The 17,153-nt window shown below is 43.5% G+C and overlaps 1 protein-coding gene across 5 annotated transcripts in view; it reads left to right on the forward strand.

Moving 5' to 3' along the window:
* Window positions 1-17,153, forward strand: part of GATB (glutamyl-tRNA amidotransferase subunit B) — an 89,468-nt gene that overhangs the window by 37,999 nt on the left and 34,316 nt on the right. For 2 of the 5 annotated variants that reach the window (XM_019441276.2, XM_019441278.2), the window contains exons 6-9: window positions 5,787-5,900; window positions 7,986-8,070; window positions 8,787-8,846; window positions 10,803-10,992. In XM_019441276.2, coding sequence (XP_019296821.2) covers window positions 5,787-5,900; window positions 7,986-8,070; window positions 8,787-8,846; window positions 10,803-10,992 — 449 coding nt within the window. Of the gene's footprint in view, window positions 1-5,786; window positions 5,901-7,985; window positions 8,071-8,786; window positions 8,847-10,802; window positions 10,993-14,265; window positions 15,595-17,153 lie in introns of those variants that run through there. The other 3 variants (XM_019441279.2, XM_019441277.2, XM_053901193.1) reach the window with 3 other exon arrangements.

Here is a 17,153-nt window from a genome sequence, read left to right on the forward strand (position 1 = left end):
TTACCCACAGAACATAAATGAAATATGGGCAGGTTGGATGGTTATCCATTTATGCACTAAGTGTTGATTCTCTATCACTTAAAAAAATTTTATTATTCCGTTCTTCCTCAAAATAACTGTGATTCCTAGCAAACCTATGGAATAATAAACGGACCACCTGTTAGCTGAGAAATAGTCCCATCTGGGTCCTTGCCAAGAGATAAACCATAACGGCAAGAACTCATCAGTCGGTGACAGCTGAGAGGGTTCATTAAATCTCATTTGTTGTGACACTGTTTGTTGCTTTTAAATACAAATCCAGCAGCTTTGCCCCTAGCACAGCAGCAGAGCGGCTGCGGCTGTTCTGAGTGCTATGGGGAGGGAAGGTCCGCATAGAGTCTGCAGGGGTCCAGCTTTTTGTGCTGTTAGTATTTTATCAGCCCCAACCCCTTTGATCCTTCTTCTGCCCCACCACCGTAGGACCACTATGCTGGCATTGGAGACTGCAGTCTGAGAACTGAGGACCACCCTAGAAGGGACCAGTGGACCCCCAGGGTGCTTTTGGAATGAAGCTTCAGTTGCTCTGGACTGTGATTCAGTGAGTTCCTGATAGTTTTGCTAATGAGCATGGGTCAGCTCAGCCTGGGTTCCTGAAGTCATTTCCTTCTCAGTGGACGTTTGCCACTGTTGAGATCCTCAAAGCCATCTGTAGAGTTGAGTGTGCACTGAAGTAGACATTTGACATGGTTTCGGTGATAATGTCTGCCATTTTGAACGGCTAGCCTGTGCTCATCAGCTCACCAAGCGTTTTTAAAAATTACCATCTCGTTTAAACTTTACGGCATTCCTGAGAGATAGGTGCTGTCACGCCTGTTGTATAGGTGAAGAGGCTGAGGTTTAGAGAGGTCGTGGTATTTGCCCAAGGCTCACAAGAAGTGACTGACCTGGGATTTGAGCCCAGGTGTGTCTGAGCCCAGGAGCTCTTTCTCTAAACCCCGCATCGCACTGCGTCCTAGAGGCAGCCGCGACAGTGTCACAGCCATAGATGACACCTTAGAGAGGCGGGATGGCAGAGCGTGGGTGCTGAGGATGCTAAGGTCCCAGCCCTGGGTTGGGGCCCTGTCCTGCCTCTGGTGGCCGAAAGAACCTGGGCAAGGGGTTTTGATTTCTCTGAGCCTCACTTTCCACATTTATGAAGCGAGTCCCCAGATACTTGTGTATGGAAAGGGAAAGGTCATCACATAGGGCTGGGCAGCTGGGTGTGGTGTCACTGCGCACTGAGACATGGAAGACGGGGAGAAAATCTGGAATTCCATCTTGGGTATGTGAAGTTTGAGATGCCCAAAGGGTGTCTAAGCGGCTTCATCTAAAGCTGCATCGTAGGAAATGAATGTGATAAAGTGTATAAAACTTCTCACAAGCGCTGACAAGTAGCATGTGCTCGGTAAACGTTAGGTGCTTTTATTAATGATAGTAAGTACTGTTGCTTTTACAGAACCACCACTCACTTTGGGTACATAAGCTTTGTGAAATATGTTCAATAAAATTTGGTCAGTGTGTGTGTGTGTGTGTGTGTGTGTGTCACAACTTGTTATTTAAGTCCTGGAGAGCATCCAGTGATCAGAATGAGATAGCTTAACAGACCTCTCTAAATCCTCAGGCCCCTGCTGTTTACAGAAACAGTTTTCTGTCCTGATGGTATATTTCTGATGTGTGAATGTGTTCTTAGAAAAAAAATATGTAACTGCACCATATCACTGTGCTCAGTGGTATCGTTTTTTTTAGTTTTGCTGTTACAAATCTCTGTTTCTGGAGGGCACAAATCGAGCTTGATAACGCTCTCATGATGTGTGAATGAAGGCCCCTCACTCAGTGCTGCAGAATGCATTGAGGTAAACCTGACTGGTAAGGCTTTTGTGCACTGGAGGCAATTTAACTTAATTTGTTTAAAAGGTATTTTGTCTTCACTGGATAGAATGTCTTTTGTTAATGCTTGATACTATATTTGAATCCAGGCTAGTGGACTCTCTTTCAACACTGCAGGATACTAAATGATTCCTCTCAGACATTTATGTAGCATGGCCTTCGCCGGGAGAGACTGAAATTCATGCTCTTGTTCCTTATCCAAGTTAAAATTCTAAATTGCAAAAGATGGTGCCATTTTTAAAAGCGGATGAAGTCCCACTCAGGGTTCCCTGAGTTCAAAAAAAAAGTTGTTTCCCAAGAAGTGAGATTTGGTTGAGCACAGCTCAGCATACTTTAGAAGTTTTCCTCTGAGCTGAATAGGCCTTTCAGATGATTCCAGCTGTAGATCAGTCCTATTCAGAGAGAAGTTGAGAACTTATCAGGAGCTTCTTGTGAGACAGTAACCAGTCTGCTTACTCATTGCTCAGGAAAATACCAGAGTTCTGGCTTCTCCAACAAGGTATTAATTTATTGAACAGTTACTTTCTGCCAGATCCAGCTCTAGATTCTGAATATGGCAGTGAAAAAGACAATGGCATCAAATAAGACTGAAAAGAGTAGACAAGGGATAGATTACCAATAATGAGAAGAAATTTGGACTTCATCCCAAATGCAGTGGGAAGTCATTGAAGGGCTTTTAAGTAAGGGAATGACAGAGTCTGAAGAACATTGTAGAAAACCACTCTGGCTGCTGTGTTGAAAGTGGATTTCAGATGAGTAGGAGTAGAAGCAAAGAGACCAGGAAAGAAGCTCTTATAGTAGGCCAGATGAAAGATGATGCTGTTTTGGACAGGGTGGCGTCAGGACAGATGGAGAGATCAAGCTGAGTAGATTCAAGGTGGATTTTACAAATAATGGGATTTGTTAACAGGCTGGTGTGGAAATCAAGGGGCAGGAAGAAATCAAGGATGCCTTCAAAGAAGCTTGAGGAGCTAGGTGGTGCTGTTGGCTGAAACTGGGAAGATGAAGATGAGCATATTTGTGGAGGGGAAATCGGGATTTAGTTCTGGAAAGTGAAATATCTGTGAGATCTCCAAGTGGAAGTGTCAGGTGGAGGTAAGGGTGGGGCTCAGAGTAGAGGTCTGGGCAGAAGAGAGAAATTTAGGACTTAGCAGCACATTGGTGGTATTTATAACTATATACCCCTCCAGAGAGAGTGCAAGAAGAGGGTCCTGAATTAGATGGGGAAGAAAATACCAGCAGACGAAATCCAAGTAGAGTGTCCAGAGAGGTAGGAGGGAAGCCAAGAGCATATAAGGTCACGGCAGCTGAGAGAGGAAGGTAGTTGAAGAAGGAAGGATTAGTCGGTATGTTGCATGCTTCTGGAGTGTCCAGCAAGGGGAGACAGAACAGGTCCTGTGTCCACTGCATTTGGCAGCCAGGAGGTTGCTGGTGACTTTAGCGAGGAATTTTCAGACAGGCGGGGACAGAAGCCAGACTGAAGAAGGTTTAGGAGTGAACAGGAGGTGAGATGGTAGAGACAAGATGTGCAACAAGCAAGCAAAACCTGTGGGAGAGGATTTGCTGGAAACGAAAGCAGAGAGCCAGCTTAGTAACTGATGGAAAGCAAATGGGGTTCAAGGGACTAGGGTTTGTGCTTTGTTTGGTTTGTTTTTGTTTTCTGGGAGACTTTCCGCGTGTGTCTCTACTAGAAGTACTGCCGAGAAAGCAAGGGAGTTGACTGATGTGGGAGAGAGGAGGCAGCTGAAAGAATGATGTTCTTGGGAAGGAGGGTGGGTGAGGATTTGAAATCCAGGGACAGTCCTGAAGAGACTTCCATTTCGGTCCTAAGGACAAGATTAATTCAAAACAGACTGCAGTCATGTGCTAAGTTCTATGGTATTGACCGTGTATATTCTAATAATTCAGAGGAGCCACCAGCGGAGGCAAGCTTATTGATGAGAGCTTCTAGGAGGAGAAGTGGTAACACTTAAGTGGGATCTTGGGGGATGAGCAGAGGCTGAAGAAGGGACAGTAATAGTGATAAAGAGGACGTGCAGGAGCCAGTGGAGTGGGCAGGGTCTCCTATGCAGAAAGCTTCCCTGACTGGAGGAAAGCGTTCTCATGGTCTGAGTAGCAGAGAAAATGTGGGTCGCGTCAGCCAAGACTGGATGACGGCTCTTCAGTACCAAGCAGAGGAGACAAGATGGTCCAGCAGGAGCTGGCCCTGCACATGAGCAAGCAGAGAAAATGATGAAAGCCACATCATAGCAGGATGAAAGTCATAGCCACATTGTGGGTGACTGGACAAGGAGGGGTTGCTGAACTACAAGTCGGGATGTGATTCTGAAACCCGGTCTAAAGTTCCGAGCCCTCCGGCGAGGGTGGCCGCAGTGGAAATAGAGAGGAAGTGACAGATGTGAGGGGGGTTGGGAGAGAAGAACTGACAAGATCTAGTTGTCAGTTTGGACGTAACAGGAAAAGAAAACAGAGGCAGCGTAGATGACTTCAGGTTTCCTAGACCACGAGTCTAATGTCAGGAATAGTTGGGACTTCTTGACGTTCAAGGAGGCACAAATTGTCCAAAATGTTGAGAAGTCCGTGCTAGAGACGTAGATTAATTTCTGAGCTGAAAGCACCTTTTTCCCTGACGGTCAGCATGGGTGGCACTTGGGGTCGCAGAGTGGGGGAGCTCATCCTTTGTTCTGGGGGAACAAGTGGAGAGAGTAGGGCAGGCAGTGGGTGGCCAGTGGTCTCAAGCTTGCAGGAGGTTGAGCCCCACATCAGCATTTGGGGGAGCAACAGAGACTAAGACCATGGAATTTCTTGGCATGGAATTTATGTATCCTGTTTCATTATTTTAATATGCTTTTGCTGTGGAGTCTTTGAAAATGAATTTCTTGATTCAGCCCATCACAGCCCTCAGGTTTGGCACGTCCTTTTTAAATTTAAGAACCTGCCTAGGAAAATAAAAATCCAGCATTTTGCCCTCACGTTCTATTCAGTTTTGAATATTGTAAATGAAACTGGAGAATAGAGAATCTGAGTTTTACTTCATAGGGTATAAAATGCGATTGTTTTTTATTTTCATCTACCTATTTGTCTTAGGATTTTGTCTCTGTCTCCTCCTCAAGGGCCTCTCAGTCCTCTCCACAAACCACCTGCTTCCTTAGGGGTTATTGCTCCTTATCTGAAGGGGCTTTCTGGGTCAGAGAAGGGCCTTCCAGGAGGGAGGTAGCCCCCTCCGGGTTCCTCCACAGACTCACCCCTTCATAACAGCACTGTCTGCTGCAGCAAATCCTTACAGCAATCAGGGAGGGTTCAGAGTCCTGTTTGTGGAAAGAAGAGATGATTGCAGTACCCAGAGGAAGGAGGAGGGGAAAAGCCAGGTTTCTGGTATTTGCCCTTCAGCTGTAAAATCTCAAGGACTCCCTTATGGATCTCCTGGAATCACTGTTGGAAATCCACCTTCCATTGGAGAGCTGTGCAGGGTTATCAGATGATCATTTCTAGTGCCTTCCTGCCAGCTCAGCTCTCACACTTTGGATAAAAACTCAGGATAAAACTACAGAGTAATTTTCCATTTTGACAGTGTTGTTTTTCTTATTTGGCAAAAAATTAGATTTCTGCATCTGGTACCTCCAGAATTTCTCCTATCTTCTGCATGTGCACAGGGGCGTACAGATATGCACGCACACATAAGCTCACACCTCAGATGCCTTAGGACTGTAATTCTCATAAGTGGGCAGAAGAGCTTCGGGACCAACCATACCTTCTCTAAACTTGGGTTGCCATAACTGACTAAACAGCAAGTGGAATTAAATATTACTTGCCGGGAGACTTCAAAAGACCACGTTGCCTCAAAGAATTTCTAAAGAGTTGTCTTTTTTCTCTCCTTCCAGAGGGCCAGTTAAGAGTGGATGCCAACATATCTGTGCATCATCCTGGGGAGCCTTTGGGCGTTCGAACTGAAGTGAAGAATCTCAACAGTGCCAGGTTCCTGGCCAGAGCAATAGGTGAACGTCAGCTATTACTTTTAATCTTCCTTTTGTATCCATTATCTATTGCTTTGTAACAAGCCACCCCAAACCTTCGTGGCTTATACAGTCACCATTTCAGTTTTCACAATTCTACTGATTAGATCCTGCCTCACCTCATTCATGAGGCTGTGGAAGCTGGCACCTCGGCTGAAACAGAGGGTCTAAGACGACGCCACTCACATATCAACACCTTGGTGCTAGAGGTCTGCTAGGCTTCTCTTTCCTTGTGGTCCTTCTTCATTCGCTTGCCTAGCCTGGACTTTCTTGTTTGGCAATGGGCATTCTAGGGGAATGAAGGCAGAGGCCTCAAGGCTTCTTGAGTCCTAAGCTCTAGAACTCCTATAGTGTCTCTCTCTTCCAGCACATTTGATTCAAAGCAGATTCAGAGGGAGGATCCTTTTTATGGGAGGGTCTGCAAAATACTGTAACTCTGTTTTTCCGTTTACCACATTCTTTCTGACCTGCATGAACTTTATAAAGTCATGTTTATTCATTATACATTGGCCATAATTTGACCTCACTGGTCAATATATTTTTCTGCTTCTTACTATTTTTACTAATAGATTGCATGTGCCTATATAGTCAAGTTTTGGTCTTATTGGAGCTCATACAGTCCCATGACATTGCTGACTGTGAAGACATCTCAGAGGCCTAAAATATTCTTTAAAACCAAAAGTATCTGTAGAGGAAGAGAGAATGTAGGGAGGGATTGAGTTTAAAGTGCATTCCTTCAAGGATGCACAGAGCACAAGCTATCTGGATACATTGCTGTGTGTTGAGTAGAGTCTTGGGTCTTGTTGAGAAAAGCATTGGAAACAATAGAGCAGAGATTCTCTAGTCTTGTGTGAAACCTTATCCTGAACCTGAAATGATCAGCCTCAACGAAGATACTGTGAGTACAAATTTTCAGAAAAATGGCATCCTAATGGTCAAGGGGGATAACTTACTCAAGGGAAAGGGGTAAGGGAAGGTTCCCACATGAAGATAGACCAAAGAGGTGGGACTCTTCTGTCTCTAAAAGGAGATACAGTCCATGTTTATGAAGCCATGAAAGGTTTGGGTCAGGGAAACCCTTACAGCGCAGTGTTATGAAGGGGAAGCTTGGCAAAAATAGAAGAAAGCTCCGCCTCACCCTGTGAATAGTAAGTGTTCTGGAACTCATTATTCTAGGAGGTTGTGACGCAACCTAAAAAAACAAGCAGCAAGATTTTAGGTAGGTTTATCTGTAATGATTTACAAAGGAGCTCCCGAGACAGAATTCTGCCTGTGTTCTCACTCGGACCGGAAGAACCTCAGATTTACTATGATGGGCTTAATTCTCCAAGCCCATGATTTTTCCACCCCACGTTTCTCCCTACGTCATGCCTAGTAGCTATCATCTCAGTGGGGGAGATGGGGAGCAGAAACTGACACATTTTTGGTGTTGCTGCTGCTTGTCAGCTCAGGTAAAAAAGTTTGGATATGGGTGCGGGAAAGTGGTATATGATGGTGTGGGGAGTAAAGGGGAGGCTTAAGCTGCTTTCAGAAAGAAGCTTAAGAGTTGTGGCTGTGTTTTGCTTACCACAGTCTGCCTGGTTTGGTGGTGAGGGAGCATGGCATAGAGCAGTGGCTCTTAATCATGTGAAAATTCTGGACTCTGTCTCCAAAAAATGTACAAATGCACACACCCACATTTTGTGTATAATTTCAGGAGGTACCAGAACCTCTTGAAGTCTGTCCATGGATCCCTGGATAAGAACTCTTGATTGGCAGCGGTCCCTGATCTGGAGTTAGTTGGCCTAGATATTGGTCCTAACCCTTCTTCTACCAAGAGCTGTAAACTGGACTGGGTCACCATGAACCTGAGTTTTCTCGGAAAGTGAGGAAGCAGAACTTCCTAAAAGGCCCTTTCCGGCACCATTATCCTATGATTGCAATGAGAAAATATAGCCTATCAGGGAAGAATTATTTGAACAACTCTCTTGATTATTTTTGACTTGAAGATTGAAAAAGATTTCTAATTATTGCTTGATTGGATTAAAGGAATCAAAATATGGTACTAAATTACTATGTTTTTCTTAGACTATGAAATTCAGAGACAAATCAACGAACTTGAGAATGGATGTGAAATTCTCAATGAAACTCGCTCATTTGACTACAAGCTAGGGTGAGTTTGCATTGACAAACATCTTGAACACAGCTGGGTGGGGCTCCAATCCAGGCTCACCACAGACAAGCCCTGTGACCTTGAAGAAGGTACTTAGCTTCTCTGCGTGAATGCTTTTCTCACTAGTGCAATTGGGAGAATACTGTATGCTACAGGGATAGAATATCCTGTAGGGCTGGCAAGAGGTTGAAATTGAACCAGACTTGTACATAAGTACTTATTACATTCTGGCCTTTCATTTGCTTCTAGTTTACCCACTTTATGGCAAGAATTTTCTACTTCCTTAAATTGTATCAGACTTAAGCTCTACCAGTTCAAGCTAGAGGTAAAGAAAGCTTAGGGTTGGTTACAGAGGTGTCCTTTGTTTTGTTTTGCTTTGTTGTGATAACTTTGACTCTGATATTCTGACTCCGAATTTTGAGGATTTTGTGCTTTTAGCAAGAGACCGAAAAAAGCTCAGAAGATGAGAGTTTGAGCTGGTTAGAAGCCGGAAACATTGAAGCAATTTCTTCTCTCTTTTTTTAGTTAATCTAAATATTTCTCTTCCATTAATATAATTTTTTCATGGAGTCACGTAAGTGTCTGCCAAAGAAGGTGAAAGAGCTTGAATTTGCCTGTGGCTCTTATTGATAGGGGTAACCCATTTCCCTTTGCACATATGTTAGGCGGTGCTGCATGCAATGTTTGTGTAACGTTTTCTTATTTAACTGTCATAGGTGCACCGTACCGATGAGAGACAAAGAAGGAAAGCAAGACTACAGGTGGTTACTCCTCTTGTCAAAGTACCATTACATGTTTGGGGTCAGGGGCGTATTTCAAATCCACTCGCAGAGTACCATAATGATCCTGGATAGTTTTTAAGAACCACTTTGTGTTTGTATTGTTGCATGATGGAAAATCTGGACTTCCTATTTTATGTGTATACTGAGAGAAAGAATGTTTTCTTCTTTTGGTAGCCTCAGAGTGCCTGATTTGACGAAATTCAACTGTTGGAAGACACTGTTGACTCACCTCTGTGTGAGAGTTGTTGAGCTAAGAGGGTGGCAGTTGAGGATGGGGCCTAGGATGTTCTTATATTCAGTGATAGATAAAGTAACACACTGAAGATCCTTGAGAAGATATGGAGAAAAAAAGAGATGCATATGTCAGTGGCATTTCCCTTCGTATCTCAGGTGATGCTATTTAATTGATAAACTAAACAAGTTGTACTTAATATGAGATCCAGAAATAAGGACAGGCTTAAGGTAAATTGAACCTTTTGTTTCTTCCCCCACTGAGTTTAGCAGATTTGAAAGATTGAGGTTTTAAGCGACAAAGTTGTTGAGGTTAGCCCACTGTTCCTCCACAAAATGCAGGAAGTGCAGCTCTTGCTGTCGATGACAAGCATCTTGAACAGAAGTAGCACTGTGATGTGGGAAAGAAACTCCTAAACCCTTAGAGTGAACCTCCCCTGAAGGGCTCCTCTCCTGTCTGTCAAAGTCGAGATTGTTTGAATCACTGTGATCTTCTCAGTTCAACCTGTTCTTCCCAAGAGCTTCTTTGTTCTCTAGTGTTGCCGCCCTACTCTGTTTGTGCTGCTTTCTTAATCAGCGTGGAGTTTGGCTTTTAGGTCAGCTAGTGGCTTTGGCTGAATCCCTCAGGTTAATAGGCGGGATTCAGGAAGCCTCCCTTTGGCTTTCCTCTTGCCATCGGAAGTCAGCCTGATTCACAGCACAGATTTGGCATTGAGGTGATGGGTTGTTTGCACGGCTGATCTATCACCATGGCGCCACCATTTGCTCTGCATTATCCTGCTTCTACGTAAGCCCTTTGACAAGTATAAGCAGAGAGAAAATGTTGGATGCTGGAATACAACAGAGGGAAAGACATTATATGCAATGGTGCAGCAGAGAGGTCCCGTATGCTCCTTGGCATGTACCGTGTGCTCCACGTCACCCCCCACAGTTTCCCCTGACAGCATCTTGCATTGCTGTGTGATTTGCATCTATTCCCCAAGAAATGTTGAACACTCACTAAACACACTGGTACAGTACATTTGCTATAATTGATGAACTGATATTGAGATTTTATTATTAACTAAAGTCTATAGTTTACATTAGGATTCACTCTTTATGTTGTATGTTCTGTGGGTTTTGAGCAAATATATAATGACGTACATCTACTGTTACAGTGTCCTAGAGGATAGTTTCACTGTCCTGAAAATCCCCTGTGCCCCGCTTACTCGTCCCTCCCTCCCCAATAGCTTCTACATTTTATTTAGGCAAAATCTTATTGATTTCTTCCACGTCTCAAGGTTTTCTTTTTCTTTGACTTTTCATTTATTTCACAGATACTGCTAAAAATAGTGACAATTTTTAAATGAGGGAAAGTCTTTTTTTCTGCCTAATAAGTAGATTTTTCTCATTTGGTCCTGTTTTTCGCAACCTATGTCTTTATGAATATGTACTTTATCCACAATTAGAAATCGCAGTGTGGCATCAACCCTGCGTGGTGCTTTTTCGCTCATCATTCATTTATAAGCATGGACGCTGGCAGATCTGGTGGTCTTGACCTGTAGAATACACTTGTCCAAAGACTCCTTCCTGGGAAACAGGGAGAATTGATATTATGGGACATTCGAAGATATTGGCAATTTTAACACGGCAGCTAAACATGAAACTTTTGATGATAGGGGTTTTTTCCCATTAAACGAAACACTTCCGAGTCAGACCCCATTTCCTCTCTGTGCCTAGGTTTATGCCCGAACCCAACCTTCCTCCCCTGCTGCTCTATGACACTGCATCTCTGCCTGCTGGTGCAGACCCGCAGCAAGTGATCAACATTGACCGGATTCAGGAGCAGCTCCCTGAGCTCCCCAGTGAGACCCGAGAGAAGCTCATTCAACAGTATGGGATACTGCCAGAACACAGCTTCGCCTTACTGGTAGGTATTGATCAGAGGCTAAAATAAACCCAGCTCAGCAGTTTAGGGTAATGCTCTACACTGTGGGCTCTGAGTGGAGCAGGCAGGTTGCTTCAGTTGTACAATAGATGCTTCTGAGAAGGACAAGGTGCGATAACCTTTGCTCACCACCCTTTATGGTAAATACTCCTCAAAAAACCAGAAGATGAAGCAGAATCTCACGTCAGTCATTTCTTCTGTGTAGAAATGAACAGCTGCTCACAGCAGCCGTGGATGCTTCTTGAAGACAGTCCAAATGTTATGGATGAATGTTTTCCCATGTGTCCGCAGGACAAAAGAAAATCAATGTATAGGGTTTCTAGATGTCTAGCAGTATTGAACCATGACAGGGTCTGGCAGGAAGTTCGGTTCTCAAAAGCCAGCCAGCTGTTTCTCCAATTGTAGAAGAAAAACGTTTATTCCACACGAAACGTTGAAAACTCCGACTAAAAGTATCGGCCCTTTGAGGCTTGAAGATGCATCTTAAGGGGCTGTTAGAGAATCTGACACCACTGAGACCTGCTTAGGGATTTTCCATTCTTTTCAAAGCTGCCCGGGGCTTTGCTGTTTTCTTTGTCATGGCAACATTAAAGTGATACAGCCTCAGTGAGGGTAGGGTTTTGTCACAGTTGTCCCCTGCGTGCCTGTTAGGAAGTATGAAGTTTTGCTGCTGCACGGTTCAGGCACTGGGGATATGCCACACTTTAGCTTTTGGAGCAGCGGAGTCTGCACAGACTCTGGATTTTTGGATTTTAATTAACCAATAATAACTACATAGGGATGCTGGAATGCACATATTTATATACTTCAGTAACAGCAGCCCTGCCGTTTCTGGTACAGGGTTGGCAAGTGGATATTTGTTGAGTGAACAGCTCTCTCTTTATAAATCAGCTAATAGGAAAACTTCCTGGAGAATCTCACGTGAAAACTCCTCTTTTCCTCCCGGTAATGATTAGGTATGCGCAGATATTTTTTCATACTCCAGGCAGAGGTGACCACTGCCTGCCATGGGCTGACATTGTGTCTTAGCCATAACTCTGTGATGGTTGCGGTGCTAGATTTTAATTATTTCATAGTGTGACTTGTTCAGTGCCTTGCAGGCAAAGGCTCTGTCACCCTCTCATTCGCTGTTCCTCAGCACAGATTAGCGCATCAGCAGTGCTTAATGCCAGATCTTTGTGTGAATCAGTTAGCATCTTGGACAGAACAGCTTTTGATCTGAAACCTCTTACAACTCAAGTATTTTTCCCTAGGTTGACATAACCAAACTGAGTTTTAGTCCTGTCCATCTTCCCCAACATCTGATCACTTGAATTTCCAGCCCACCGGACTAAATACGAAATGCGACGTTCTGGTTCTGCATTTTACAACTGTCAGATTACACAGGGGACAGGAGGACTGGGATGGAGCCCACTGGGTCTTAGCCTCAAAGACATCTGCTACCTCTCTTTATTTGGCCTTCCACCAGGTGAACACAGGCAGCCCTTGGAGGTAGCAAATGAAGAACCTAGGTTTCTTGGCCATTTAAAAAAGAATTTTTTTAACTTTTATTCATTTTTGAGAGACAGAGATGGCACAAACGGGGGAGGGGCAGAGAGCAAGGTAGACACAGAATCCAAAGCAGGCTCCAGGCTCTGAGCTGTCAGCCCAGAGCCCAGCACAGGGCTTGAACCCACAAACCATGAGATCATGACCTGAATTGAAGTCAGATGCTTAACCACCTGAACCTCCCAGGCTTCTCTTGGCCATTTCTTTGCTCACAACTGCGATTTTAGAAAGGAATCCACTAAATATAATGTTAAAAGATATTTTTGTATATCAACTTCCTTTATAAGAGAGGTGAAAAGATCTCTCGGAAACTCCTCTCAAGATTATGGCTATTTTGGGGCGCCTGGTGGCTCAGTCAGTTGAGCGTCCAACTTCGACTCAGGTCACGATCTCGCGGTTCGTGAGTTCGAGCCCCGCGTCGGGCTCTGGGCTGATGGCTCAGAGCCTGGAGCCTGCTTCCGATTCTGTGTCTCCCTCTCTCTCTGGCCCTCCCCCATTCATGCTCTGTCTCTCTCTGTCCCAAAAATAAATAAACGTTAAAAAAAAAAAATTAAAAAAAAAAAAAAGATTATGGCTATTTCTCTCCAAGGCACGGACTGCAAATATACACTCCCTTTGAAGAGCATCTCTCTAGCATTGTCACACTTGGCCTCCGACAAGCATGTGATGGTGGGGAGCGTCTGCCATCCCTTACTGAAAGAAGTCCTCTGAGGGCAGGGAGGTTTTCTTGTTCATGTTTCTGACCCAGGCTCCACTCATGTGTCCTTCACAGGAGGCCTTGAATAAAGGCTGAGGGATGCCTGGTGAGTGGGTGTATGTTTTCATAGTTTAAGGTCCTGTTTAGGGGAACCCACCTTTCATCTCTTCAGTTCACCACTTTTATTTTCTCTTGCATCTCCTATGTAGTGGGTACTCAGAGGCAGAGATTAAAAAAAAAAGTGTTTCTTTGCTTTCCGAGAGTTTATGTGTATACACACACACATGACACAGCTAAGCAGCTAACCAATAGATGCATAATGCAGGATGGAAGCCCGGGGAGGCAGTGATTACCTTGATCAGAACAAAAGGGAAAAACTTCAAGAAGGAGGTGATTTTTGAGCCAGTTTTGATGGGACTGGTCTTTCAATAGCTTAAAAATATGCTTATTTGTATAGCTTGCAGCTAATGTATTAGGTGATTCGTTGTTTTTTAAAGGGCCAGCCCTTGAAATTCCCAAGATGAGCGCAAAGAGAACTTAAAAGCAATGGAAAGAGAATGAGTCAGACAAATTGTTTTCCTGAAAGTAGGCATCCTGAGCTCTTTATGACTTTGTAATCATTGAAAGCTGCGTTACTCAGACCCGAAAATGATATGTTCATGTTTTTTCCTGCCTTCATCAGAAACACAACAGATTGCTGAGAAGGGCGGATGCACAAATCTAATGAACCATCTTTCAATTTAAAGAGTGCCCAGGAGTATTCATTAAATAAATGGCAGTAGTGGAGGTGTGCTTTGCTGAGCTTCGATTCCATGCTTTGTGCCTTCAGATTGCTTATTAAGTTAAGCATTTAAGCACATACCCACCCTCACACACATGCCTTACTCACAAATAACAGAGACTTCAGAATTTAACTCTGATCTTTATCTTATTTTATTGTCTGGTAAGGACTGAATTATGTATTGATAATTTAGGCTTGATATTTACAGAACCCTAATATTATATTTTAGCATCTCCCACCATGTCTGGCACGTAGTAGGCACTCAGTGAATATTTATTCAGTGAATGGACAGACAAGTAAGCACGTGGGATACCATTACAATACTCATGGAAGCCCTGGAAGAAGCAGCATTCCTGACAAAAGCATCTCTGTTTCTAAAGATCAGATACATAAGCCAGTCTTGACAACCTAGCAAATCACAGAACGATGCCTGACTCCTTGAACTCGGGGTGAGAAGACCTGGATCACCACTCTAACCACCCCAGATCCTGTGTTCCGATGCAAATCACTTGGCGTCTCTGACTCTTGTTTTCTAAACTGGTTTTGTCAGGACATGAAGTCCAATCTATATTCTGGTTTTCTCTCATGAACCTTCCTGACAGTCACCTCCGAACAGAAAATCTGTATTACTGTTTTTTCCTCTGGCCACATAAAAAGTATCTTGCCCCACGTGAAACTTTGACCTATTTAGTTAACCTTGCTTCCCTTTCATAAGTTAGACTGCTCGATTGTTGACCTCCTTTGTAAGGATTAAGGAATAGAAATGTAGAAGCTGAGATCCAGGTATTAGGATTCTGAAAAATACGAGGTTCTAATAGTGTAACAAGTCCTTCTCTGAGTCAGCATATTCCAGGAGTGATTATTAGAATGATCTAGATTATATGCATGTGCCGATAATCCCAAAATGATATCTGTGGGGTATCTCTTCCTAAATCTGCCTTACGTGATTCAGAGAATGCAAACAAATTGTAGTCATTTGCCTAAGCAGTACATAAAAATGGCTACTCGCTGACAGAAGTCTCTGTGGTTTATAGTGGTCACTTTTTAATTTACCCTTACAACAACCCTCTGAGGTAGATATTGCTGTTCTCCCCATTTTACAGATGAGGAAACAACCTCTGCGGTTGAATGTAAGACGTTAAGTAACTCAGCCAAGCCTGTGGGGACTTCAGAGCCCAGGCTTTATTTACATGCCAAAGCTCTGTTGCCTGCCTGCATGTGTAATGTGTCACAATGCCAAACAGGAATAATGTGTCAAGTTCATTGCTGTTTTGGATCACTTGATAGAGAAAATAGAATTTTTACGTTTGTTAATGTTTTATACAGTCCCACTAATGCTTCAATCAGGCACAGTCACAGACCATTGATTCAATTCGAACTTTTGACCACTTGATTTTTAAGAGGTCAGACTGCCTTATAAATAAAAAATGCTGTCTACTAAATTTAGTGAAAATCAGTCAAATCTGATGAAAAGCAAATATTATGTCCATTTTCCAAGTAGGAAATTTAAGTCACCAAAAATAAATGTAAGCTCTCCTCTGCAACTTTGTTTCTCAAACTTGCTGCCTCAGGTTCTTGGCTCCTTCTGACTAAATCATCGTAAAGGGTCTGCACAGAGTGCAGAATATGTGGAGTTTGTGAGATGACTTTGCCTGTTGTTGGCCTCGTGTCATGCACCCTGGCACATGGTAGGCACTTGGTGAGGAACAGATATGAGCTCACAGGGTGGCTGGCTGTGTACGAAGTCAGTAGATGGAAAGATGTCCATCTCATCAAGATTTCAGTGGAGGGGGGCGCCTGGGTGGCTCAGTCGGTTGAGTGTCTGACTCTCGATTTTGACTCAGGTCACGATCTCACGGTTCAGTGTGTGGGTTCAAGCCCCACGTCAGGCTCCATGCTGCGAGCACAGAGCCTGCTTGGGATTCTTTTACTCTCTTTCTCTCTGCCCTTACCCTGTGTGTTCGCACGCTCACTCTCTCTCGCTCAAAATAAATAAACTTAAAAAAAAAGATTTCAGTGGAGGAATGGCATAGCATCCCCAATTTAGTATTTCTTGAGGGCCTGCTATATGCGCCACAGTGCCTTATGCTGTTTTCAGATATAAGAACTTTATCTTTTCCATGCCACTTTTAACTCTCCCAAGTAGCCCCACAGGGCAATGGGTTGAAACACTGACTAAGAGATAGTCTTGATTTCAGATCTCACCTCTGATGCTTTGGAGGGGGAGAGCTCTGCAAAGGTGACTGGAGCTATTACCCTCCCCAGCTGAAAGAGGGGAGGGAATGATTCACTCATCCTAAAGATGATTGACAGAGAAGAATCTTCACTGAATCTAAAAGAAGCCTAAATGCAGCCAAGCAGACTCCCTAGAATGAGTTGCCGGGGAGAAGAGCAGTGGCACCGAACAGCTGCTAACTAACACATTGATTTTAGCTCATCAAAAGAATGCACTTTCCCACCATTCCATTATTTTATTCAGTACCTGCCAGCTGTTCAAAGGTTCTTAACATATTAAAAATGTTGCATTTTAAGAAAAGTCCAGTCCTTTTCCTTTAAGAAAAGGCCCCAGTAAGACTGCAGGAAAAAGTGGTGGTGACCCGCCAGATTAGTGACCTGTGCTGGTGTATATGGCTGTCTTTCTTTGTATTCAGCCTCAAGATGTGTAGTCTTACTTGAACCACTTCATTTTCCCCAGCTGGTTATTCCCCACTTAAAGTCATAATCCTTTGTTTCTGACACCATGAAAAAGGTTAAAGTGACTCCAGGGGACCAAGAAACAGAAAAGAAATCATGACTATGGTTGGTCGTTAAATGGATTGTTTTCCAAGAGTTTTGCTTTGAGTTTCTAGTAAGCTTGAAATGGCTTGGTTTGGATGAACTGTCTTTAAAGTAATTTCCCATGATAAATATCTGTATACCCATAGGTAATACTGCTTTAAAGCTAATAGTTTAAAAAGGCGTCTGAAACCATATTGACTGGTTTTAGACTGCTTAGATGTACTGAGGAGCAAAACACTGGTCTTCTAACTGCTGCTGAAGGAAAATCCATTTGGTCAACATCGTCACTCACCATTTCAGCTCCATGTAATTTTCGAAATTGATTTTATTCTTCATTTT

The sequence above is a fragment of the Panthera pardus genome, unplaced genomic scaffold (genome assembly GCF_024362965.1).
Source record: "Panthera pardus isolate Hobbes unplaced genomic scaffold, ASM2436296v1 HiC_scaffold_13, whole genome shotgun sequence".
Taxonomy (NCBI): domain Eukaryota; kingdom Metazoa; phylum Chordata; class Mammalia; order Carnivora; family Felidae; genus Panthera; species Panthera pardus.